The sequence below is a fragment of the Musa acuminata genome, chromosome BXJ2-10 (assembly GCF_036884655.1).
Source record: "Musa acuminata AAA Group cultivar baxijiao chromosome BXJ2-10, Cavendish_Baxijiao_AAA, whole genome shotgun sequence".
Classification (NCBI taxonomy): domain Eukaryota; kingdom Viridiplantae; phylum Streptophyta; class Magnoliopsida; order Zingiberales; family Musaceae; genus Musa; species Musa acuminata.
Genome location: NC_088347.1, coordinates 18,591,744 through 18,618,463, shown reverse-complemented (window position 1 = coordinate 18,618,463; position 26,720 = coordinate 18,591,744). Strand labels below are relative to the sequence as shown.

General features: G+C 38.7%; 3 protein-coding genes across 5 annotated transcripts; 1 reads left to right on the top strand and 2 right to left on the bottom strand.

The window, feature by feature from the left end:
* Positions 1-1,110: 1,110 nt before the first annotated feature.
* Positions 1,111-4,864, bottom strand: LOC103978208 (beta-1,4-xylosyltransferase IRX9). The gene is made up of 3 exons (XM_009393920.3): positions 3,904-4,864; positions 2,362-2,620; positions 1,111-1,603 (listed from the first exon to the last, which is right to left on the bottom strand). Exons 1-3 carry the CDS (start codon positions 4,575-4,577, stop codon positions 1,445-1,447), a joined length of 1,092 nt encoding a protein of 363 aa, XP_009392195.2. The 5' UTR covers positions 4,578-4,864; the 3' UTR covers positions 1,111-1,444.
* A 1,332-nt stretch (positions 4,865-6,196) lies between these two features.
* LOC135624505 (interactor of constitutive active ROPs 2, chloroplastic-like) lies at positions 6,197-12,069 on the bottom strand. Of its 2 annotated transcripts, XM_065128188.1 has the most exons (4): positions 11,743-12,069; positions 10,620-10,678; positions 9,246-9,420; positions 6,197-8,026 (listed from the first exon to the last, which is right to left on the bottom strand). In XM_065128188.1, exons 2-4 carry the CDS (start codon positions 10,637-10,639, stop codon positions 6,413-6,415), a joined length of 1,809 nt encoding a protein of 602 aa, XP_064984260.1. In that variant the 5' UTR covers positions 10,640-10,678; positions 11,743-12,069; the 3' UTR covers positions 6,197-6,412. The 2 variants fall into 2 exon arrangements, with proteins under 2 accessions (XP_064984260.1, XP_064984261.1); XM_065128189.1 differs by lacking the exons at positions 10,620-10,678; positions 11,743-12,069 and adding an exon at positions 8,956-9,168 and having other exon boundaries at positions 9,246-9,377.
* A 5,919-nt stretch (positions 12,070-17,988) lies between these two features.
* On the top strand, positions 17,989-22,297 carry LOC135625641 (probable RNA-binding protein ARP1). 2 transcript variants are annotated; one of them, XM_065130699.1, is made up of 6 exons: positions 17,989-18,361; positions 18,443-18,620; positions 18,821-18,971; positions 19,542-19,581; positions 19,780-20,035; positions 22,016-22,297. In XM_065130699.1, the coding sequence occupies exons 1-6, from the start codon at positions 18,194-18,196 to the stop codon at positions 22,054-22,056; spliced, it is 834 nt and encodes a 277-aa protein (XP_064986771.1). In that variant the 5' UTR covers positions 17,989-18,193; the 3' UTR covers positions 22,057-22,297. The 2 variants fall into 2 exon arrangements, with proteins under 2 accessions (XP_064986771.1, XP_064986770.1); XM_065130698.1 differs by having other exon boundaries at positions 17,998-18,361; positions 22,007-22,297.
* Positions 22,298-26,720: the final 4,423 nt, after the last annotated feature.

The window sequence follows — 26,720 nt, the reverse complement described above, 5'->3', positions numbered from 1 at the left end:
AATTTAGAAGTAATAATTTAAATTTATCTGAGTTACCTAAATAAAAACCAATACATATAAAAAGAGGAAAGAATAAGCAAATAAGAAAAAGTTTGAAGGAGATAAGAGACGAGTTCTCCGGGAAGGAGAGAGTAATATCCAAGAGATAATTTTGCATCCTGTACCAACTTTGCTCCCCTCGCAATCACAGCTGCAATTATGTAGCCCCTAATCATGTAGGTATTTGATGAGCATGCATTAATTACGATGGGGAATGCCACCCAAAAGTGGAGGGTGGCAGGTCGCAATAGATGCATCACAACTGTGATTTTGAAGTCTTTTAACATTGACGAGCCTCCATCTCCATTTTCCCGTAACTTATTGGATTGTGATGATGTCCAAATCAACTTAGACTTTGGATTTGTGTGCATAGAAAATTTGACGTGGATGGATGAAGGTTTCGGGTGTTCAATAAATGATCGATTTGAAGATCGATATTAATTGAGATTTTGATGTTATCTATGTGATGCTTTAATTAATTTTAAGTGAAAGTTTGTATCCCGATAAATTATTTAAATGAATTTAACTCTAAAGAATATTCTATAGTATGAACGAAATCTTATATTGGATTGATATCTAAATGACTAAATTATTAATTAATTTTTTTTTGATAAAAGATGAATGATAAATACGAGATTCGAATCGAGCAACTTATGATAAACTCTCAAGATCTTTATCAACTAAATTAACTGATACTTTCAATTATTTTAATTTAAAAAATATATTAAATTAGATTTCGAATCTTTGTTGTGCTATCATGTGTCAAGTCAAGTTGTGATTGGGATAAATATTTTCCTATAAATCCGATTAATGATAATTTTCATCTTTTGTTTCATAAATTAATATATAAAACGACTATGTTATTTTTATGCTTAATCTATAATTACCATCATATTTTTCAAAACTCCCTTTCTTTGATCTTTTCTTTCATTACTAGTGTTACACTATTTCATCGCCGTATTCTTTTTCTAACTTGTTTTTTTTTAAGACAATGAAAAGTACGTTGATTACCAATTGCTTCACGTCAATTATACATGGTGACTAAATGGTATAATAAAATTGTAGCAAAGGTGAAAGAAATTAGTAGACAGGTCATGGCATTTGGCATTCTGTGAAGAATGTCCTTCTCAATCATTAGTCCCCTAACATATCATTAACAATGACCCATACAACAAGCAAAATGCTTGTACTGTAAACATGCATCATGATCAATCTTAAACTAAGATATCTAAGATTAGGGTAGCCGACAGGCATCGGATTCCCCCCTTAAATGAGGTGGCCATCAGGATGCTTATTTAGCTTTCCCCGAAAGAAAGGAAATAAAGACCACAACTAACATTACATATTTCTCTCTCTCTCATTTACACAGCTCTCTCTCTCTCTCTCTCTCTCTCTCTCTCTCCCCTTATTTACCTTCTGATCTAAGCTTTTGATAGTGAAAGGGCAGTGGAATTACACTCGGTGTGTAGAGGTGCCACACCATGATCTTGGAGCAGTCGGCAGGAATACCCTTCAGCTTGCTGTCATCTTCTAAGATGACTTCATGCACAAACTTGATTGAATCCTGAAATTATCATCACCATGGTAGATGTCAATGTACAAACTCAAGTGGCAGTGGTTGTGAGAATGATTGACCAACCACCAGCAAAATCATGTTGCTAGTCCTAATCAAAGGTTTCCTGTGCTTGACATCGATTCCTGATCAAGAGGCAAGGAAGTTTTCTGTGGGCTAATAATTGGGGAAGGCTGCTGTCAACTAGCTGGTTGAAAACGTCCGGGAATGTTCGAACTTTGTTGTGGTACAATCTACCAGAGACAGCTGGAAAGAGTCTCATGTGTCTCAGCTATGTGCCAAAATTGGTCAACGGAGACGGTAAGAGGAAAATGAAGGAGATCAATGTGATGCATATAGTCAGCGACGTGGTGTCACTAGTCACAAACTCATACCTCAGATAACAAGAAAGAATTTATGTAGACAGACAGTTGTACTTCGCGGTGGATCAACCAATCAGATAACAGATCGGCCTTTCACTAGTTGACCATAGGTTTAAGGTGAGGAGGGAAGAAACAGAAGTGAGAGTGAGCTTCAGTAGGACGGTAACATCAGAGTTCTTGAGTCCCGGAAACAGGGTTTCATACATTGACAATTTGGCATCAGCAAAACTCTCATATAAATTGAAATCTAAACTTAAACATAATCCAAATGAACTTAGCATTTGAAGAAGACCATTGTGAATAGATAGGCAATCCATGGTAGAAACGAAAAAGAGATAAAACATGTGAATTTTTTTGCAATGTACTCAGAAGATGCTAGAGACTAACCTGTGATGTGTCGGGCAATGAGGTAGGGCGGCCCCATCTCTCGGGATCCCACAGTATGGAGCTATTGAATGCAAAACCAGAAACATTAATCTTGGGAGGTTTAGGGTTCAATTCTGTGCTAGCCACCAACAACCTCTTGTCACTGCTCAAGTCCTTCAAGACCCATCCTTGGACCTTTGTCGAAAGACAAATAGGACCATCCAGCATCACTCTCTTCCTGTTTTCTGACACCATTGCTACTGGCCATGTCCCAAAAACCCTGAAAAGAATGGCATAGGAGGCATTAGAAACCGACCAAATTGTTGGTTAAGAGGGGGAGGAGGTAAAAGCAATTATGTTACCACCAACCAGAGTAATGATCTGAAATCTTAATGTCAAAGGAACAATAGAAGAAAAAGGTGGAACACTAAAACCGAAATCTTGGTCTACTTTTGTCCTTTTGGAACCAATTCCACAGAGGAATTCAATTGAATTACTTTAGACAAATCAGTAGAATTACATATCTTAACCCAGCGGTATATAGTTTATCAGACAATTTATAAATGAAAGAAATTGTATAGTTTCATTAGATTATAAAAGCAGCATGTTGAAGTAAAAAATAGGAAGGGATGGTGGAAATTTGGCTCGAAACCACTTGAGGAAAAGGTTTAGATTAATTTGAGGTTGATTTGCTTTTATAATGTTTGGTACACAGAGTGTAGGAGCCAATCTTTGCAACTTAAATTTCACTTTTCTTGTTTTCTTTTGTTAGTCGATCACGCAATGCTTTTCTAATGTCAGGTGTCAGATGTAATCAACAATCCCCCATTATTTCTCCATTGTCATCACATAATTGCAGAAAAAGATAGACGGAAGATTAGGAAAATTAGTGTTGGAAGAAACAGTTAAAAGCAAAAGAATTTATGGAGTTTTGATGTACAATGAGGCATAGGAATTGGGGGAAGAGGAAAAGTGTCAATGAATTGAAACCAGAATAATATTACACAGGAATCTCTATAGAAAGATATCTTTTATGACGTCTTTCCTTCCTTTGACAACAACTAACAATTCTATCTAGAAAAAAAGGGTCATATTTCAGATACCGCAGCAAAGAACAGGCAAAGGCAAATTGATGATTGATGAATCAAGAAAGCTGCTTTTTCTTTGGGTAACGCGGTGACACTAGATGCAGATTTACGAAAAACATAGATGAAGACTATGGATGGATCACAGGAATGGAAGGCTTTTTTATGACAAAACAAAGAGAAGAAAATTCGGAAGAAGAACATCATCAAGCATGCGCTCAACTTCCCTTATCTTTCTCCCCTCAAACCCTCATGATATCAGGAGCAAAATTATGATGGAAACAGCACGAATTGTAATAAAAGATTTTGATGAGTATATCACACTCCTTTGGAAGAGATTCGAGCTTAACTGACAAAGATTATAGCTTTTCTTTCGATGAATCAGATACTACTTTCCCTTCCAAAGAATCGAGTTAGGTCCCATTGAGATGTAAACTATTTGCTCATGAAATAGAGGAGAAGGGAAGAAAGGTCATACTCGATCTCTCTAATCTCGTCGAAGAAGCGGAGATCATAGACGTTGGACGCGCCGGCGAAGTGGACGATCCCAGTGAGACGGTGGTACTCGACGTGGCTGAGGGCAACGTTCCGTTGGTGATCGGCCTCCACCCCCGGGTCGGTGAAATTCTCCTTGTAGGTCAGGTGCCTGTACATGACTCCCGTTGTCCGCAGCATCGGGGCGGTGGCGGCGGCGTCCGCGTGTGCCTGGACGACGAGCCACACCAGCGGCGGCGGTACCAGGCGCAGCGTGTGCGCCATCCGCCGCAGCGACGCGCCCAAGAACCGGTCGCTGGACCGGGTCGTCGTGACGATGATCAGCAGCCGCCGGGACGGCGGCTGCGGCCCGCGCGTCTCCGACGCCTCCGCGTCCGGCGGCGGATCGTCGCGCACGGCGGCGGCCGGGACCGTGCTCGTGATCTCGGCCAGGGTCCTGTTGACGGACGCGCCGCGCTCGACGACCCGCTCCACGGCCTCGACGGGGGCGGCGGGGAGGATGCCGATGCTACTGACGGGCCGGCGCTCGAAGAGGGTAGCGGTGCTGGGTGGCGTGAAGCCGGTGAAGAAGCCCACCACGAAGCACATGGCGAAGTGCACGAGCGCCTTCTTCCACAGCTGACTACTCCTCCTCTTCGACCGGTCTATCGACCCCATCTCACCCGCCCGCCAGGACAACTAGTGAATGTAATCGAACGAAGGCCAAGAGAAGAAGTACATGATAGAACACTAAGGGAATAAGAACAAGAAAGATAGAGACACACGAGAGAAAGGCAGAAAGAGGAAGGAAGGAAGAAGAAACAAGGAAGCAGAGAGCAGAGAGAAGAGCAAAGCAGAGGAGAACAGAGAGAGGGAAATGGAAGTGTGGAGAAAGGAGGGATTAGGGCTAAATTAATCATGAATCGAGAATTATACACCATAGTGGGGGTAATGTGTGTGTATGTGAGATGGAGGACATGGCATTGCATTCATTTGAAACCAACTACTTTCTGTTCTAATAAACAACCTTAATGTGCCAAGAGGAATTTAAAAAATAAAATAAAATAAGATTATACATTTACATTTAAACTAAAATATGATGAAAAATAATTTAAAAATCAAAGGAAATAAATAAAAGTGGACGAATGATATTTTTTAAATAACCCTTAAATTTTAGTTATAATTAAAATTCCAAAAAACTCACAGGTTCAAAAAAAATAGAGAGAGATTTTAGATCCCATGAGATTTAAATAGAGCTCCATTTTTAAGAAAATTATTTATTCATCATAATGGAAGTGTGGTTCAAAATCTTTTTACTTAATCATATAGTATAAAAAAATTCTTGATTTGAATGCTTGATTATGCTCGAAGGCTAATCAGACATGATCTTATAGACCATATCGGACATCAGTTTCACATGTCTTTCGCAAGCTAATAGCTACGAGGTTTGGCAATTACCAAATCTAAGTTGCAGTTGATGCATCCACCTTTGGATGCGCACTCAATTATTTTCAAGCTGATAACTTCAATATTATTTTTTTTAGAAGTTTAATATATATGATTTGATCTTAGGCTAGTAATACAGTATTATTATTGTTCGAAAAAGATATATATGTTCATATTGTCTCTTCATTTCTTTAAAGGAGAAACGTTTAAAATATTTTTTTATAAAATAATAAATAAAAACATACCAAAAGTATATTTATCGAACTTATGAAAAAAATTAGATTATTAATCATATGAGATCGATTAAATATATTTTAAATTAATCTTATATTAAGCACAAATCTTGTAGTATGAGATCAATTACATATATTTTACATTAACCTCAAATCAAACGCAAGTCTTTCGGTACATTCTCTCATATAAATAAAAAAATTAAGTTTATGTCATTTTTCTCATAAAAAATCTTATAGAATAATAAATAAAAAACAAAAAGTATATTTATCATCTCAAGAGATAAACCGAAAAATAATTTTCAAAAGAAATTTTCATCTCCTTTCTTTTAATTTTTCTAGACCTACAAGAGATAAACCCAAGAATAATTATAATATTTTCTCATATTTTTTATAAAAAAATATATACATACATAAAATATTTATAAAATAACTAAAGCCTAACTTTAAGATTTTTTTATTTTTTCCATACTAATATTTGTTATCCTTCAATAATAGATCTTGAAATTAAAAAATACTTATCAATCCCAAGAAAACATCAGTGATTTGGTAGACGTTTGTTTTCTATTAGGTCTTAAATGGGAGCAAAGTGTTCAAAACACTTCATCAAGTTTAATCATCTGCCTCAATCAAAGACTAAGATATGATAGATCCTGTTCAAAAAAACAGAACTAAATGCTCCACAAAAGTAGCATCCTCCCAAGTAGTCTAAAAGTACCATCAAGAAAGCTAAAAGAGTGCAATGTAAAAACAAACTAAACTTGAGGCTGTTTCATAACACCCATCTTTGCGCAGTGCCATAATTTGATAGCAAAACACCATGCCATAACCGAATAGTCACTTCTGGCTCTTCTTCCACAGGCCACCAATCTTCCTTAGCACATTACTGTTCTTCTTCTTGGGTGATTCTTCATTCAGGTCGTCAGAAAATGGTGAGCTCATCAACTTCCCGGCAATCGAATTATAGTCAGAATCTAGTGAACCAGTCCTTTCCATGTTTCCTCCATTGTTACTGGAACTAAGAATACTTGCCGCTGCTTCAGCTGCCTTCCTCCACTGGTCACACTGTATCCTCAACCTCTTCAGCTCAGATTCCATCTGCGAATTCACTGCTTGAGCTGCATCAAGTTGCTCGGCCACTCTCGCGGCCCTCCTGCTGTTCTTATCAGATTCTTCGGTGATGTATCCCAGCCTTATAAGTGCGTCCTGCTCCGCAGCCTTGGACAACTCCAGCTCGGCAATCATTGCTTCAGAACTTCTACGATTCTCCACTTCCCTCTTTGACATTTCAGATTTCAGCATCTCATTCTCCTCCAAAATGTTCTGCAGCTCGGTCTCCTTGTCCATGAGGTTGGCCTTCAGCTCTGCAATATCATTAGTAGATTTCATAAACTTCGACTCCAATTCGGATAGCAATTGTGCTCCCCGAACTTCTCCATCATCCGCACTCAGTTCTTTGTTATCTGCTATCTGCTGATGCTCTGCTTCCTTATCAACTAGTTTTGCCTTAAGTTCAGCAATCTCTGTTTTTGCATTGCTCAATGCAAGTTTGAGTTCAGTTTCTTTGACTCCACAATCACTCTTCACACGCTCCATTAACTCATAAGCAGACCGGACCTGCATTGTGCTTTGGATTTGGTCTGCCTGATACTTGATTTCAGCAGCTTCAAGTGCAGATCTTAGTTGTTCTACTTCTGTTACCAAAGGATTACCTGCTGCTTTCTCTGAAGATTTGCCACCGTGAACTTCCTCATTATACTTATTGGTGATCGAATTCTTCACTTCTTCCAGTGAATCGACTTTAGTCCTAGATTCTTCAAAGTCAGAGGCCTTGGCACTGAAGGATTCCTCGAGTGTTGACCCTTCAGAACGTAGAGTCTCGATAGTGGTCTTAGACATCTCTAATTGCCTGCAAGTCTCATCAACCAGTGCACGTGCCTCGGCCTCCGATTTCTTACTATCTCTAAGCTGAACCTTCAGGCTTTCAACAGTAGCAAGTGTCTCTGTCATTTCTTGCTTCAAAACCTGAAGCTCAGTGCTTGCTGTCTCAGACTGTTTTAGATAAGCAGCTTCGGCTTTGAGAACCACCTCAAGCTGCACTTTCAGCTTCTGTATCTCATTCATGGCAGAGCCCAAAGCTGCTGTGTCAACAGTGTGCTGTTTTTGGATTGCTTCCAACTCTGACTGCCATGCACGATCACGCTCCTGAGAAATTTTTCGGAGTTCCTGCAGCCGAGCTTCTTCTGCAGCTGAAAACTCGACAAGTTGGCGTTGAGAATCATCTAGCTTTGCTGACATGTCCTCAAGCTGCTTCTTGGCCTCTTCTGCTTCTTGCTGCACTCGTTTCTTACATGTTTCGGATGAACTAAGTTGTTCTCTTGTCTTCTTCGCATCCTCTTTGAGCTGACAGATCTGAGTTTCCAATTCAGACAACCTGGTAGGATGCTTCTTCTGGAACTCACAAGATAAGAGTTGAATCACTTGTTAGAACAAAGAGAAACTAAAGAAAATAATAGCAACAAGATGACCTCTTTCAGATGAACAGATTATGTTTTGTATACTCATCTTGACATACATGATGTACCTTTCAATTTGGACAATGAATGAATCTTGGTCTTGTTCCAGATATGGATGAAGGGATAACAAATATCACAAAAGTAACAAAATCACAAATCTTAAGTTTCATCTTCTATGAATAGTAAGACTGCAAAAAATCTATTAGAATGATCTGATTACTTTAACCTCCAGTGCAGAGTGGCAACCTCTTGAATAAAGCAAATCAAATGTGCATTTTGTAAATGTAATACAATAATTACATCAAGAAGAAGACAAATCGGGCCCAAACACTAATATGAATGTTCCCAACGTGTTGGAGTAATAAGTGCTAGATCTATACCATTGCAAATGTCTGACATAATAAGCTAATCCTGTAGCGAATCCAAGCCACATTATGGGACTGCCCTTTTGGTAAGACCCTAAGGTCTTATCGTGGAAGAAAGGGGAGAAAAAGGAATGATAATGATCGCTTCGAGGGGATCGGCCTCCTTGATCACTTCGAGGGGATCGGCCTCGGGTTTGATCCACAAACTAGAATAATATTTCATTGATTGATTGATTATAAAAAAAAAGTGTTACATCACTATTTATAGAGTTCCACCTAGAGTCCATCAGGACTTGGACTCTTAATAATAAATAAATATTAAATAAATCTTTATCTGATTCTAACTGAACTAAATAGACTCAATAAACATTATTTAAAAGCTCATAAAATAAAAATGTCATAACACCTTCATCCAAGAGTCTAAAAATGTGCCTAAGATAAATTTAGATTGAGTTGTGTCATATATATACATTTAAAGGCCACAGAGATTAGTTTAAACCTTAGATAATCACAAGTTCCAAGTGGTCAGAACAATGTCGAACACAGCATGCATAAAGACCTCTTCTTTTCCTTTCAGGACGATATCACAGATTCACCAGGGAAACCTAACAATATGACTTTAAGTGATATATAGCTAGCCAGAATGTTGGATGGATGGTTGAGCCTCCTGGAGAAATCATGAGATCAAGCCAACTTAATTCGATAACTGCTTCTGTTATTAAAGGAAAAGAAGATTCAATAAACAAATTTAATAAACTGGAGTGACTTCACATTGTAAAACATTCATACCTCAATCACTGGGCTTCTAGGTGATCGACGCATAATCACCTTGGGACTCCTCTCAGTTGAGGTCCTTGTTGACGTAGCTGAAGTGGCAGAGTTACATTCATTATCACCAGACTTGGCTGTACGAGTTCGAGGGGTGATTGGAGATGTTCTTTGAGGAACTTCTGATGATCCACTCCTACATGAATCAAAGAAATACAAGCAAATAGCTCAAAATGATGGTATAGAGCACTAACTAAATCATTTGCTTTGTAAAAAAGGTTTTCGAATTCAGAAAAAAGCATCAAAAAGTATCAGAAGGCAAAATTCTAAAAGCAGCAATCATGGTTATTAAAGACAAACTCAATTTGAATTCCACATAAGCTAGATAAAATGAAGATCCAGAAGAGAAACTTCTTCAAGCTCAATTTATTCCCAGTTGAAATTTCCAAACCAAATACAAGTTTTGGTGATTAATTAGAACTTAGAGAAATCCCTACTTGGAAATTGTGGGGAGGAAAGGGGATTTCAAACCCATAACATGCATAGCATAAATGCATTCTGGCAAGTCCAAATCCAAAATCACTTGAGAATTTCCCATTTTTTTTCCCATTTTTTAGAAATATCTATAGAATTAAAGGTAAATCCATTTAATTCTATAGAAATATCTATAGAATTAAATGGGAATTTCCCATTTATGCTATAGAAATATCTATAGCATAAATGTATTCTGGCAAGTCCAAAACCAAAATCACTTGGGAATTTTCCATTTTTTAGAAATATCTATAGAATTAAAGGTAGCTGCACCACATTTCCCATGAAAAATGAGAATTCCCATGGTTATTAAAGAGCTCGGATAAAAGTTCAGATAAACAAGAAAGATGACTAGGATATATATTATTATGGTAGCTGCAGCACAATGTCCATATTTTGGTGCTATTCTTTGGAACCATTATTATGGTCCAGACTCCAGACAATATTTTTGAAATAAAGACGCTAAAACATTAAATCTCATGTCTCAAGCATACAAACCAATATTTTGGGTGCAAAATCTGAACACCTGCAAATATAGCAAAAGACAGAAGGTTGAAGATGAACACATCAAAAAACAGGACCCACCCATTAAGGTAAGCCAAAATATTGGTTTACAAGCAGACAAACACAATTTTACAGCAAGAAAGACAACCTCGGTCTATAGTCCAAATAAAAAGCATATTAACACATACAAAGGTCTTATCAATAACATAAGTAAAGAACAAATTAGACTCTTTTTAGTTTTTCCCTCAACCATGCCATTAAAATACGTACAAAATTATCTTGGATTCCGCTGCCGAACCAGCAATCCGAACCAATCAAGAACAACTGTAAGCAATTAATGCCAAAAGCTTGTGAACATACCTTGGTTTTGGCGTCTGCATCTTATTTTCACTGAAACTGGCCTTGTCCACAAGCCAAACCTGCAGTCACAAAGGAACAGATGACCCACAGAGTGAGACCCATCAGGTGAATTTACGGCTTGTAGATTAGCTTCAAGATCAACCAAATAAATGTGTCATGTAGACCCCACAATGTTGTCTGTAGTACCGCAACGACAGAAAACTACAGTAGGCAGTCCAATGGATCTACAGGTCTCATAATAACCATTTCAACGCAGTACGAAAAAGTCTCTCTTTCTTCCTCGCCGAGAAAACATCTCTAAAACCACTAAACGCGAATAACGAAGCAAAGTAAAGATGAAGAGAGAGAGAGATTGTGCAAAGACCAATATGCCCCTCGTTCGAAAGGAGAACTATTACGTATTAAAGGCAGTGTAGTAATTACATCGGCATTCTACAGACAGCGAACCGATAGGGGATTGTGAAAGTGGTCAAAGACGAGCAGACAAGTAGAACGGCGCAGTTGCTGAGGAGTCTCCCTCAGTATCGCCGAGAAGCAAGGGATGAAGTTCAGCAGTATTCTAAGAAATCATTTCATTGCCCAAGTGCAAAGGGTGGAAGCGAAAAGACAAGTTTTTAGAGGTAAAAGAAGAAAAAAATGTGAACTTTACCTTTCAATTCAAACTTTTATCGCAAGGATTTTTGTGGAGCCAAAAAGCAAAGGGGAAAAAGGACAACCTTTGTTAAGCTCTCGTTTGAAGTGACTACATGACACTCATGGGAGAAGAAGCTAATAACACCAGAATCGAAGTCGAGAGGAGAAACGAATGTATAGTGGAGCAGGGTTCACAGGGAAGCATGTAATAAGAGATCAAATGGAGAACCAAAGTGCAGACATAAAAAATGCCTCCTTTCATAGGACTTCAATAGGCTTTTCGGTCAGGAAATCTTACGAAAGCCTGCCAAGAGTTGAACAGAGAGACAAAGAAGCCGCCATTATCGTTCCTGATGGAAGCAAAAGGGCGAAGATAGATATATAGGAAGGGGGGAGTTCATATTTTCTCTAAGATGATTTCTCTTCAGGGTTTGATGGAGAGGGAAAAGACAAGAAAACAAAGAACACCAGAGATCTTGGATCAACTCACGCTCGTTTTTTCTTCTTCTTCTTCGGCCTTGTTTGCTTCGCTGCGTCTCCACCTTCGCTGTTCCCCAGGCCTTCACCAGCCTCGTCCTCTACGTTTGCCGGAGCAAATCAGAGGACACGCAGCATTAACAAGGCAATTCATATTGTAGGGGGGGGGAGGAACGAGCTCCAGGATTTGTCCCAGCTGCGGCCATGGAGATTGGCGCTGAACGAGCTACGAAGGGCGTAGGTTTTGTCGCCGCACTCCGGAGGAAGGTTTAGATTATATTGCATTGTTGCGCAGCGTCCGGGTAGCTTTGAAGGGGAAGTTGCCGAGAGATTCTTTGCCGAGCGAACTCTTCTCGCTCACCTTCACTGCTCCCACCTCATCCTTTGCCGTACGACCCGTTTTGTCCGCATCCACCGAGCGCGGAGTCGTGTGCTCCGTGGGATCAGGTAACCGCCTCGTGGGATCACCGCCTAGTATTTTATCCCCGGTGTACTTGTTATTGTATCTCACCTAAATTTCAAATGAACCCATGTGTGTGAGAGAGACGTTGTTCAATTATACCGTTCAAATCAATCAATGAACGATCATTTTTAACTAAATCAGAAACAGAATTATACGATTTAAATTTGATTTTTAGAAATTAAAATAAAAAATAATAATTTTAAATTAAATAATTTAAAAAATAAAAAGTCTGTACAGTATAATGATTAGTATTTTTAAGCTTAAAGCCTGATGTGAATTTCAATATTTATAGAATAATTTATCTTTTATATCAATTGAAATCGGTGGGATAAAATCAAAATCGTCGATTCAGAACTCAAAACCGATGATTTCCGAACCGAAATCAAAATCGCATTAAACTGATTCCATTTATCACCCCTAGACACCGCAAGACAAACTAACTCCTGAGCAAGTCAAACTGTGTCTTTTAACTGTGGTGGCCATGTCTGATTTATGTTAAATGGAGAAAGGCGAATCGCACCACCTCAGATTATTATTCTCTACATTATATTTTTCTGAGTGTCTAAAACAACAGTACAACAGTCAACAAATCTCACAGATAAAACCATCCATCCCTGCAACTGAAGAAGCAGTACTAAAAAAGACACTAGTTTGGCACCAGCATGCAGCAGTAAGTTTGATCTCAAGAGATTGGGTCAATTTACATCAGGCATGGGCAGGCGATTCCCTTTCCGTAGTCATCACCGTGCTGACATCCAACAGTCGAAGAATTCATTGAAGACTACCGATTCTTGGCTTTTGCAGCCGTATCGATCTCCTTAAAAGCCAAAGCAGATCCATTCAAGTGTGTTGCGGCTGTTTAAGGTGGAGGTGCATGTGGAAGGTGGGTGGCCACATTGGGATGGAGAGTGGGGCCATTCAAGTGTGTTGCTACTGTTTAAGGTGGAGGTGCAAGTGGAAGGTGGACGGCCACATTGGGAGTGGGAGTGGGGCCGCCATGGAGGAAGCGTGCCACATTAAAAAGGCAACGACATCCAACCAAAGAACACTGTGAATGATGGACAAGGAGTGCAGATACATATTCTTCGCAATAGCTCTGTGACCGGAGCGTAATTTGTCTGATCGAGTTACTGGTTGGACCAAGACTGTGACTAGCGAGTAAAGATGGATTCGAGCTTTCCGAAGCAACATAACGAAGACCAATAAGAAGAACAGAGTGAGTCGCGATACACCGCAACACAGAGAAAAGTTAACGGACGGCAGAGATGATGGGACGTGTTCTCCATCGTCTCGGTCCCGTCTCTTCTGCAGCGTCCGATCTCCTCCCGAACAACGAATTCAAAATAATTCGAAAGCACCCGTAACTGTCTCTCCGCGCGCCGACGCGCCAAATACGAACCAAATAAAAGGTACTATTCGCACTCTTCTTTGCTCTGCCAAACGCCACCGCTACCTCCACCTCCCCCTCTCCCTCTCCCTCTCCTCCTCTCTCTGTCGCGATACAGGGTTTCTTTCCGGATGATGGAGGCGGAAGCCCTCGATCCGGAGAAGGATCGATTCCGCCGCCCCTTCGCCAACATCAAGGAAACTAGGCGGTTATAAGGATCCGAATCGGTCAGCTTCATCACTAGCGGTCGAGATCGGAGGTCTTTCTCGGTCCAATCCTGTTCCTCTCGGTCCTTTTACTAATCAGTTGATCTTAATGGTCGATGATGCAGGGCGATCGATCGATGCGGTGGGCGATTTGCGACGTTAGGGTTTGTGGAGTACATTGGGCCGCTAAACTTGTTCCGACAGAAATACCGAGGTCTTGTAGGTTATCTTGGATCTCCTGGTTCATGTGTTGCTCATTGCCTCTTTTGATTATTCTCTGTCTGTCTATTGTGTAGATCTACTTTGTAGCAAATCGCTTTAAGATACAAAAGCAATTATGCTGATGATACCAACGCTTTTTGACAAGGGGGAAAGATTAGTCTGCTAGGAAAGCAGGGGGGGGAGGGATCTCATCCTGGTATCAATGGGAACTACCAGGTACTCCTCTTTCTGATACGATTTGTTACTCTTATACAAAGGCATGAATTAGTTCTGGAAACTGCTCTAATTCATAGCTTTGAATAAAATAGTTCAATAGATTAAGATTTTCCAGTGTTCTTTGACATTTTTTTAATACTCTTTCTTGGTTAGTGGATTATAAAATGTGATATTTACTGTGGGTGCTTGAAGTGATGATCATGTTGAGGTCAACAGCTGGTTGGAGATCGAAGTGCGTCTTAGTCCTAGTTGTCTGTGCATAGGGAACAAAACGATCTTACTGATCAGAGAACAACTCACTAACTACTAGTTCATTTGGCTTCACCTTTAGGCCTCGCGGGTCTGTTCATTTGGCTTCACCTTTAGGCCTTCAGATCTTACTTCTAATATTATATACCTTTCTTTCAATTAAAATAATCATCTAGTAGTGGTCGATCACACCTTGTGGACTAACTTAATTGTGATCAAACAATAAGTGCAATCTAGGTTGAGACTGTTAAGGATACAAATCAATAGATCATGGCTCCTAAGCTTTTTGATGCAATGACATTAATTAAAGTATCAGCATGAAGGATCTTGTGCTGGAACCTTGTCGTAGTCCTAAAATAATTACAAAAATATATATCTTTGATAAATTTCAGTTTCACATGTTAAGTTTAAGTCACTCTATCATTACACAATTGAGTCAGAATAGTATGATTGATTGAATATATTTTTTTTAGGAGACACATTCTAGCTCCACTATTCTGACTCTTAATCAAGCTAGAAGCATTATCAATCTTGTTTGTGTTGAAACCCTTGCTTGAAGGATGGTCTTCTTACCATGTATCTACTTTTGTTTGTGGCCTATGTAGTCTAGCAGAAGGCATGGTTGAATACTTCTGGTTCTGTTTTCTAATTAAAAGCCTTACTGGGAGCAGCTTTCTTTTGTAGAAGTGGCTATCCTTGGCCTAATTGGTTTAAGTGTTTCAGCTCATAAAGTGGTATAAGGAAATCACAATCGATTATTGTAATCCCAACAATTAAGGGATGTCACAACTATACCAATCATATAGCCTAATTAGTAGAAGTGTTAAAGTTATAATGAAATAACAATTGATGATTCTAATCCCAACAATTAAGGGATGTCACACCTATACAAATCACATAGCAAATCACATCTAAGGGGTTTTTTTTCTTTTCCTTCTCTTTTTATGTAAGGGTGTATTGATTTCTCCAAACATTAGGTGGTTTCCCTAAAGTACCTGACCTAGATGTATAGCCTGAACAGCTCACTATTTTAGCGCCCTTTTACTGAACCAACAATTGAGCACTATACACAAAACACGACCACTGCCGATACGTAAACCATGCGTCCTCACATGGTTTGATGAGCAACGCAATTGATCGCGTCACACTTTTGCTCAAATGATCAAGGAATACATCGATTGCTGTAGCTACAGGTGGCATGAACATCTACAAGTTGGAGACAATTCAAGAAGGAACTTGGTCGAGCCGAGTCAAGTTGGAGCATGTAGCTGGGCGTCGGCAGTGCAGGGAAACCATGTTCTGTTAGATCTGTTCGAGCCGTGTTTTGTTAGATTGTCAGAAACTTTGTGCGGCCGACAACTAATCATGTCGGAGTCCCAAACTGTGGATCTCAGTGTGGCGTGGCGCCGTTACCCGGTAGCATGGTTTTCATCCACATTATTCCAGACTTGGTTGATGGACTTGTTGCGATAGGGTCGATGGTATTTTACTTCGTACAGTTAAAAGGGTTCACTGCACATGTAGGGCATGTGCTCAGGAGTTCATAGGGTCACTGGAATCAATCAGCTTGTCACGGATGTGCCATACGCTGATGTCTCGTATTCACCTAGAGTTAATAAGTTGTTTGGTACGCATGCAGTGAATCATGTAGTTATCAGCCAAATTTGTTAATCTTAGACCATTGTTTATTGTGACCTAAACAAATAAACAAAACTAAAACTAAAGCTAACATGGAGTACTAATATGCATACGGCCTCCGAATAGCGGTGGACTCCGCACCACATGGTTAAGTGAACCACCGCCACTTTTTAACTACTAGTTTATAAACCTGCTCGTCTTGAGAGAGAGAGAGAGAGAAAGAGAGAGAGAGTACCTGTTCACCAGCTCATCTTCAAAGGCCAGCGCACGAGACTCTCTCCAACCTTCACCCTTGTCCATAATGACCAGATCACAGAGGCCAGAAGAATAATGATAAGTCGTATCCGTCCGTCCCACCTTTCTGTAGATTTTGCCGTCCACGTTAGAACCGGTGGGAGAGAAGGAATTGGGAATAAAGAAAGATCGAAACAGGAGCAAACGGAACACAAGTTTTGCATTGATGTGGCCCACTTGGAGGTTCTAGCTGCTTCACACCATCTGCCGTTCTTAGGAGGTTTGGATGACGTTTGCGTCACGGCCTTTCTTCCCGTTCGCTGTCCTGTTGTGTCATTTATTAGGGTGGAATCCGTTTTGTTTATGTTGCTGCCGCTGACGGAGGATTTGGAGGGCAATGCTACAGTCGTCATTCGCTTGGACAGTTTGCACGTGCTTGGGCCATGCAATCTTATAATATTTGCAGATGGGTTTTTAGGTGGCCCATGGCTTCCTAGACTTGCCCTTGCTGCTACGGCTCCAAACGCAAGAGCTTGCATTGACATGAGTTGGTCCGAAATTTGCTATCGAAATTAATATGGCAATCTTACATCCTACATAAGACATCTTAATATGGCAAGTTAATTGAGATTATTGAATGTCAATTTTGCATTAGCCGAAGGTGCTCAAGTCCAACCAAGGTTGTTTTCAATGTGGTGCATACTTAAGGACAAAAAAAAAACAATTTGATTCGAAGTGTACATTTCAGGCATGGTGATAAAAAGAATGAAAAACACAGGCTCATAGGAAGTAAAAAAAATTGTAATTTTAAATATATCAAGAACTTATTAAGAATAGAATAATAGAAAAACGTAATGTTTCCTGCATCTTTTCGTTTCGTGAATGGAGCGTATAAAACGGAGACGTTGGCACCAAAAGAATGCTAGGTTTTATTAAATATTTACCGATAAATTATTTTGTACGCATTCATATTATATCTCCTAAACTCGGAGGGGATTTAGCAGAAGTATAACCCACGGTCGGTTACCTGGGTGCACTCCTCTGCTCATCTTGTCGCTCGTTTCCGAGGGAAGGCCGCTGAGCATGCCACAGAGAAGGCATCATGAGAGAGCAGCGTACAGTGTGCTTGTTTCAATCGTCTGCTATCGAGAAGCAATAAATAAATCCGATTCCATCTTACTGGAAAACCATAATTTTTTTTCATTTCATCGTTGCATTGCTGCAAACGATTGCGAAGAACCACGGATCATCACCCTACAAAATCCAACAGCAATGCCTCGTCTTCACATCGAAGTAAGAGTTATTCCTTTTCTGCCTTCTTTTGTTTGGTTTAAATTCTTACTCTAAATGTCATTAAATCTCACTGTATGTTTATATCAGAACCAAAGAAGACAGGCAAGCGTATCCCACCGCGGATCATGACCGAGGACAGCCTACGTGTCTTCTTTGTGCACAAGATAGATGTCGGGGCATAGATTGTCAAGCTTCCTAATGGTGGGTGGCAATGATAATACATTCATATTTAGTCTGAAGGTCTAACTTTTCTAGTCAAAGCAACGCGGATGCACGTTGCTAGGACCGCTCGGCCGAGCTGTCCTCCCATCCCATGTCACTGCCTTCCCCGCCACCTCGCTTATGGATATGATTCACCATACCGGCATCCTTTTACCCCAAGAGCTGGAGCACCAGCAAACCGTGTCCCCGGTCCTACCCCCGAAAGATCCTCTATATATACACAGCCTCTTTCCTCCTCTTTCCCACCGTTCTCCTCCCTTCCTAACTGCAAGGGTTCTGATATCGATCGAGCAGCAGCTGGGAAAGGAGTCTTTGTATTGGGAGGAGGAGATCGATGGGGCAGCCGTTTGGCGACACGACACTGACCAAAGTGTTCATCGGTGGGCTTGCGTGGGAGACGCAGAAGGAGGCGCTCCGCGAGCACTTCGACAAGTACGGCGACATCCTCGAGGCCGTCATTATCTCCGACAAGACCACCGGCCGATCCAAGGGCTACGGCTTCGTACGTCCTTTCCCTATTTGCTCGTGTGGTTATATTCACATCTTTGCAACTGAAGCTGCAGCGACGGACAAACGTGAGCAGGTGACGTTTAAGGAACCAGAGGCGGCGCGAAAGGCGTGCGAAGACGCGGCGCCGATGATAAACGGCCGCCGTGCCAACTGCAACCTCGCTTCCCTGGGCGCGAAGCGCGGCAGCCTGCGCCCCTCTCCTCCCACCACTCCAACGCCGCTCTCTGCCCACGGCTACCACCCCCCACCTGGTACGTCCCTATCATTGGTTCTTCTCCCTGCAACTCTCCTCTGTGCTCACTTCCAAGAGAAACAAAGAAGGGGCCTGCCTCGGCCTTCTTGTTTCTTCTTAGACAACGTGACCAAGTAGAAAATGGATTCCTTCTCTACTAGAAGATTGTTAGTGACTTAATCCTTGGTTGTGTTTGGTGCTGGGTGTGAGCTGATGAAGGGATGGCGGTGGAATCGAGGGGCGTGTCAACGGTCCCGCCGGCAGCACCGTGGTCCTACCCACATACCTCGGGGACGCCGACGCCACTCTCGCCGTTCCAACTCCACCACTGGCACGGTGTTCTCCCCTTCTACGATGCCGCCGCCTACGGGTAAGCCCCTAACACTCTCGCCACTGATCTACTGCCGCCTAATAGCAGCGGCGGTGCCGCGAGAAAGCCACCGCCGTCTCCCGTCTCCCGTCTCCCGTCTCGGTCATCGCCCGGTCAACAACGCCCACGGGATCGGGTGGAGATTCGACAGGAAGGTAATGGAGGGCCTGCAAAAACCGTCGCCCGACCTTCTTGAATAAAAATTATGTGATCGAATCAGATGGACGGTTCAGATTTAGTAAAAGGTGGGATGAACGGTTGTGAGTCAATATGATTTGCGTCCGGAAAGGATCCGCCCCAGCTCGCACATGCGACCTGGGCACCGGTCACATGGCCTCGATCAACGTGATTGGCGCAAGTGGCCTAGCCGTGACGCGGGCGCACCGACGGAGACGGATCCGTCACTAGTGCCCTGGCCAACCACGTGCTTGCACGGCAGTGGCGTACTCTCTGGGCCCGCCTTTGTTTTGAAGTGTCTTCATCCATTGGCTCACATCGCGCACAACACATACACTCACTTTTTACTACTATTTCTGGGTTGTGACTCCACGAGTTGCTTATATCCTGCAGGTACCCCCCTAATTACGTGACAGACTTGGGTTACAATGCGGTAATTTCAGCATCCTATGCTCATTAAATGATTCCCCCTGTGACATGAATCATCTCTATTGCAAGGAAGTGATTTATGTGCGAGTTTCCCTAATATTAATATGGTAGATCCTAAATCTACCAAAGAAATCGTATCAGTGATTGTTGAATGCACCAGAGAGATAACTGCTGTTCAATGACGTGCCCGCTTCTTTTCTAGTTTGACGAGCAGAAGCTGGGCAACATTGGTGGGGGACGATACTTCCAGGGGCAGTTCCCTTACCCAGCACAAGGTGGAATTGTTGTTCCCAATGGGATGATGCCAATCTACCCACTCTACCACTTGCAATATCATCAAGGCATGGGAGTGCATTATTCCCACTGCTTCCCTACCACAAACGCTGCTACTGGTGCCGCAATGACAACCATTCCCACCATCGCCAAGCCTACCACAGTCCCTCCTCCAATTACCGCAGGTAACCATTACGATCTCATCTCTAATACTTCCTACTAACATCTAGCATCATGTGTAAACTAAACCTATGCATTCATGTCACAACACACTGATGTTAACTTGATAGATTTTAACCACTGTTAAAATATGTTGGACTTACAAGTTAAAAATGATTTAGGAGTTAGATTGCTTGTAGATTTAAGCATCTCAAAGAAAGAGAACATGTATCTATGACCGACACATGTACAATTGTTGAGACCCAATAAACTGATCACACATCCTTATTTGTTCGTGCAAAAGAATGGACAGATTATTTGTTAGATTGTTCTTTCATTGATATTAAATTATCTATAAAGAAATGATTTAAATTATTAAATTATTTATTAAAAAATTTAAATCTTAAGATTCAAATGAATCAAGTAATCGATCTGGATATATCTAGTTCTACTATCAGAAATAATGATAGAATTCTAATAATGGTAGATAGATATTTATGATCCTATGTATTTGTATATTAATTTGATATGTTTATTGGACTTGATCTCGAAATTGATCCTATGATATAGTATACTAATATATCATATGTTATTAGTGCATTAATGTAGTGATAGTCAGTTTAATCATCGTGAACCACACATGTCTAGTGCGACTCTTGATGCAAGTACGATTGTGGCATATATTAGTGCGATAGCATGGAGAATTCCAAAACTTCTACTTTTCATCATTGATATGTTATGTATCATAAAATTAATCTTTACATTATTGCTCAAAGAAGAATGACCAAATATCATATCGAGCTTCATGGTCTAAATCTTAAGTAATATATATAAAATATTATTTCTCAGTCCATGCACCACTCTCAAATAATGTAGATGAGATCATCGATTCCCTGGTATTATCATAATCGTTGGTCGGGACATTGTTTTTCACGTCATTACTATATCTTTGGATTGAGTGGGTTATCGAATGCGATTGATAAGTTATCTATATATTTTTAATTAGAGAGTTTTTTCCTCTAATATAGGTGTTAATCCTCCTTATTAGCCTAGTAAGCTTGATCTAATTTATAAATTATAGCTTTATGGAGTTCAAGCAAATGAGAGAAATATACGAGTGAGAAAGTGATTGAGAGAGTAGATGAGTTATGGAAAGTAAAAGGATAAGGGGGTAGAATAGTTTAAAACCCTTAGATTTGATTCAAACGGTCTACTTTACCATTTAAATTCAATAAATTCATACCATTGATTGATATCGATCGAAATTCGACTCTTATCAATCGGTATATATTAGTAACAATTAGATTTTGACTGATTCGATTAGTATAGACCTCGTATCAAGTGACATGGAGTCCCCTGTTATGGATTGCTCAGTGTAGGACGATCCACATGTCGATTCCCTATTGGATCAATATATATTGCCCGATACATATCGACATGACGAACATGCTTGGATATCAATTGTTGCTTACAAAATACTAAGGCACAACTAGTGCATCTCATTAAGCCTTACTAAATATAAGGTTCAGTTATCTTCACACTTAGAAACTTGATGTGCTAATCAAAGTACAAATATAACACAGAATTTCTAGGATTAAATGCATGAAGTGCAGTCTAGCAGTGCCGCTATATTGTGTCATACCTCTAGGGCATATATTGATAGTTATTTCCTACTTTCACTCTTCATACTAATGCTTAACAGATCTTGATAGAATTTATGATAGACACATTAACTTTGTTTAAGTCTAATCCACTAACTTAACATATTTAAACTACATTCCATTAAGCTCTACTAAACTTGCCAACCTACAAATCCAACAAAACATGAGGTATTTCAGATTACAAGACCACTTGCAGCATATATATAAATATAGTTGCTAGTGGCATATTTTCGGCAAAATTCTTGTAGGTGGTTTTTTAGCAAATGAAGTCATAAGCACAATTAAATTTTTAGCAAATTCTCAGCTTCCATATGTCGTTCACTAATATCTGAACAGTTTGTGTAGGTATGGAACGAGTCAGTGGAGGCAGCCATATGGTTGAATAGAAGCAGCATGAAGCACCCTCATCTGAAGAAGGGTTCAGTCTCTCATTTATTCCATCAGACCTATCGGATTCTTTCAAGTCAGTCTAACCTGCATCGCGGTGATGCTCACTCAATCTGTAACCGACACATTTTTAGTTTACCAAATTATTTTATGGTAAACTCTTAGAACTTCTATTTCACGAATAGCATCTATCTACCAGACATGTTGGTTCCTTCCTAAATATGCATACCTTTCTATCTATTATTTAAATGTTTGAGAAATTATTGTGAAATTTGTTGGGTAAAAATTAAAAGATTCGGATTTCAAGTAAGAAATAAATAAAATAATAAAAATAAAAGAATAAAGTTTAAAATGAACTTGGAAGCACGTAAATGTTGTCCTGAGATTATAAGGATTTTATCTTAAGATTCAATTGAGCACGATGGTGGAGTGATTTAAATATTCTCTCTCAAATAGTAAAAGTATATTAAAAAATAAAAAAATTGAATTAATTGTTGAAATATGCTAGTCATACGTGTATTGCAAATTAATAACATGAGTGATAGTACATGATACGTTACATATTCTTTTTCTTATCATTATTGGTATTTTCTTATTTTACGTTGCATAGTATATATATTGTGATGTTAATGAATCTGTTCAATGAGAATCAAATCATGATGAGATCATGATAATTAGACTGATTCGTTTTTAAATATAGATTATAAATAATCTCAATTGTAGGTTAATCTGATTCGTTTTTAAATACTGATTCGTTACTTAAGAAGGAATCAAGATAATCAAATAGACTAGTGTAATATATACCCGTCCATATAATGGAGACGATTAATCTTACAATTGCTTGTGTGAGGACACTATGGATAATGAGTTCACTAATTAATCCGCTCACGGAATACTGAATAGCTAATGATATATTATTGTCAGATAACAATTCCGTAGTCCTAATTATATATTTGGTCTTTAGACTTGAGATACGAAGGATGCCCTGTATGAGTACTCCACCCTTTGATACCAGACTTATAGGTATGAAGGTTCTAGATCTAGTACAAACGATCATCAGGAGTGGTAAGACACCTTACAAAGGCAATTGAGTGTCGATAAAGGATCATCCGCTCTCGGTATCATGAGAAGAATATTCTATGTATTCTTGCTATGGCAAATCTTTGACCAAGGTCATTCGGATTGAGAGAGAAAGAGTTCTCCGGGAGAATTCGATTAAAGCGAGACTCGAGTAGATTTCATATGGGTCTGATAGCATCATACCCGATATATAGTCTTTGGGATATTAAATGGATGAGGGACTATAGATATACGATAACTAAGGACAAACATGTCCAATAGATTGAATTCCCCTATATCATCTAGGGATTATGGCATAGTGGCCTAGTACGTCCGTAGTTGATGATTTGGCTGAATTATTATAAGAGATGATAATTTACTGAGTTAGAAGAAGTTCTAACAAGTATGACTCATGGCCAGCTCGATATTGAGCCAAGAGGGTCACACACATATGATAGGGGTTGCGACGAGTAGAGGTACATATATGAGATATTCGCTAGAATCCCTATCTTATCGGATATCCAATAAGCCCATAAATTATTGAATCTTGTGAATAAGATCCAATAAGAGCTAATTAAAGATTATTGGGTAGAGATCTACTAATTCAAGAAGCTTGGGTAGTTAGATGGATTTCCAGTACCTAATAAGGTAGGATATATTAGGGTTAAGTTGATAGGGACCTCTATAAATAAGAGGGAACCAAAGTAGCATAGACTAAATTCTTTTTAGCTGCCACCTCCTATTCTCCTCCTAGCCGATAACCCTAGTTTGGAGCATGTGGATAGCAAGAAGGGTCGACCCCTTCTTGATCATATGGTGCATGTGGAGAGGAAGAGCGTGTAATAATTTGAGGAGCATCTTCGCTGCATCTGCCGTGTGGATCACCACTACAGAGGAGGACAGTTGATCTCCTTTGTCCACTCTTATAAAATTGAGATTTTGCAAGGATAGATAAAATACTGGGATCCGAAAGTGACAGCAATACAAGAGACAAAGGACTTGAACAATTTCTCTATTGAAGATATTGGGTCTTTAATGACCTATGAAATGACTTGTATGACACAAGACAAACTTGCAAACAATATTCCAAAGAATATGAAGGATTTGACACATAGAACAAAAGAAGACCACTCGAGCGAAAGCTCAAGTGATGATGACTTTGAACTCCTCACAAGTAAATTTAAAAGGTTCATAAAATAAGAATAAAAAAATAAAAATAAACTTAAAAGGAAGTAGTTGCCAAAGAAAAAGAAAAAGAAAGTATTCAAGGCGGCTTGGGACAAATCGAGTACATCTGAAGACGAGGAGCAAACTAACAAAGACAAAGTGACGAACTATGCCTTAATGGCTTTCAACGACGAGGTATACAACTCAACCGAAATGTCTTTACCTTACGATGAATTACTAAATGCTTTCCATGATTTATTTGATGGATGCAAGTCAGTTGGTAAAAAATATAAGTTGTTAAAAAAGGATCATGCTTCTCTTACTAGTGAATTTAAAAATTTTAAAAATAAGTATGATAATTACATATTAACTCTTGTACTAAATGTGAAGAATTTGATTCATGCAAAAAGGAAAATTTATTATTACAACAAATGTTAGATAAATTTAAAATTGGTAGTAAATATTTAAACATGATTCTTGCCCGTAAGAATCATGTTCATAGAAAAGAAGTAATTGGCTTGCATAAAGGACACACATTAAATATTTTCTTTAAAAACAAATATAATTTTTATGATAGACGCGGTCATTTTGTATATAAATATTCATTTAAAAGATATGACTTGCATAAATTAGTTTGGGTTCCTAAAAGAACCATAAATGACCTTATGTTAAAAAATAAGATGAGTAGATTAGGGACCCAAAGTCAAATAGGTATACCTATAACAAACCCACATTTCTTGTAGATAACCCTACAATCAAAAGCTAGGAGCAAAAATAAAATTTTGATAGTGGATGCTCAAGACTTATGATCGGAGATCCAACACACTTCACAAAGCTCACTAGCCGAAACAAAATGATTTTGATTGAAAATGCAATATGCTTTTATGAAATCATGCTTAATGAGTTTATATTTTGAAATTATGCATGATGATTTTTATGATTTATGGCTTATTGATATTGATGATTATTTTTATGATGATTTTTTATTTTTCAGTTTTAATCAATGATGCATGGATTTGACATAGAAAACAAGGACATGCTTATATGAAATCAATCGCTTAAATTGAAATAAAAAAGGAATGCATTATTCTTAAAAATGTCTCTATCCCTAAAAGTTTATCGAATCTTTCAAAAAGAGATTAATGAATCTATTTATATTATTTTTTATAAATCTATGAAAATAATTTTGATGTTTTGATGATTTAAATTTAAATGAGTGTTATCCAAATCTCTCATTTGATACTTGAGATTTTTTTTATCAAGATCTCTTATTTGATCTCATATATTTCTTTACTAAAGAGAAGTTTTATCTCTATCATGATCTTGAATTCTCGAAATTCTAACTTGGAGATTTTTTTAAAATCATGATCTTATCAACTTGAGATTTCTTATATATGAATCGAGATATTTTATTATTTGTTCTCCTATGATTCTTTTTGCTTTTTACAAATGAGGAGTTTTTATCCAAATCATGATCTTTGATAATTATAATTTTAGATTTTTACGAATCAAGATTGTTTACTATTATTCTTCTTTTCACTATTTGATTTATCCAAATAAATCATAATTTTTTCTCTTGATTTTTTGATATTCGATTCACAACTTGAAAGTTGTCTTATTACTTCATTGTATTCATGAAATATATATCTCATTATTGAATTAATTTTTCTTATTATCCTTTTTATCATAATTTAAAAATTAATGAAAAAAAAAGAATCACAATATTGTATTCTTCCCTTCTTTTTGACAATGACAAAGGGGAGTAAGTCTTGCTAGCTTGCGCATCACAAAAAAAAACAAAATTACTAGCTTGTACATTTCAAGAAGAAAGAATTGTTAGCTTGCACAATTCAAGAAGAAGCAAAAATTGCTAAACTTGCATATATCAAGAAAGGCAAAATTGCTAGCTCACAAAGAAAGAAAAAACTTGCTAGCTTGCACTTCTCAAAAGAGAAGAAATAATTTGCTAGCTTGCTTATCTCAAAAATAGTAAAATTGCTAACTTGCACAACTCAAAACTTGCTAGCTTATATGTTCTATAGTGAAGTAGAACTTGTATGTTTCAAAAATATGCTAGTTGTACTTTGCTACTTTTTGTTGATGACAAAGGGGGAGAAGTTACGATGATAATCATACATTGTATGATGATGGTGTTTTGAAATTGTACATGTTATGCCTTGATAATTTGAAACTATGATGATGCATAATATATGAAATTTTGATATGATATATTGCATATGATTACTATGATTAAAATTATTTCACTTGAATTCAAAAATTATTACCCTTTTGAATTTAAGTTTTTATGACATATTAATAGGGGGAGTTTAGTTTAAATTCCATCATCAATTGGTTGTCATCGTAAAAAAAGGAGAGATTGTTGAATCTCAAATTTTAATGATAAAATCAATTGATGAAATTATGATATAATATGTGC

What these genes read in the sequence shown, in the direction of transcription:
- LOC135625641 (XM_065130698.1), top strand. Translation starts at nt 18,194, where the DNA reads ATGGGGCAGCCGTTTGGCGACACGACACTGACCAAAGTGTTCATCGGT. An exon ending in GATCCAAGGGCTACGGCTTC is followed by an intron (nt 18,362 to 18,442) that starts GTACGTCCTTTC and finishes AAACGTGAGCAG; the next exon opens with GTGACGTTTAAGGAACCAGA. An exon ending in CGGCTACCACCCCCCACCTG is followed by an intron (nt 18,621 to 18,820) that starts GTACGTCCCTAT and finishes GAGCTGATGAAG; the next exon opens with GGATGGCGGTGGAATCGAGG.
- LOC135624505 (XM_065128188.1), bottom strand. Translation starts at nt 10,639, where the DNA reads ATGCAGACGCCAAAACCAAG. An exon ending in ATGCAGACGCCAAAACCAAG is followed by an intron (nt 9,421 to 10,619) that starts GTATGTTCACAA and finishes TGATTCATGTAG; the next exon opens with GAGTGGATCATCAGAAGTTC. An exon ending in CTAGAAGCCCAGTGATTGAG is followed by an intron (nt 8,027 to 9,245) that starts GTATGAATGTTT and finishes TGTGAGTTCCAG; the next exon opens with AAGAAGCATCCTACCAGGTT.
- LOC103978208 (XM_009393920.3), bottom strand. Translation starts at nt 4,577, where the DNA reads ATGGGGTCGATAGACCGGTCGAAGAGGAGGAGTAGTCAGCTGTGGAAG. An exon ending in GACGAGATTAGAGAGATCGA is followed by an intron (nt 2,621 to 3,903) that starts GTATGACCTTTC and finishes CATTCTTTTCAG; the next exon opens with GGTTTTTGGGACATGGCCAG. An exon ending in CATTGCCCGACACATCACAG is followed by an intron (nt 1,604 to 2,361) that starts GTTAGTCTCTAG and finishes TGATAATTTCAG; the next exon opens with GATTCAATCAAGTTTGTGCA.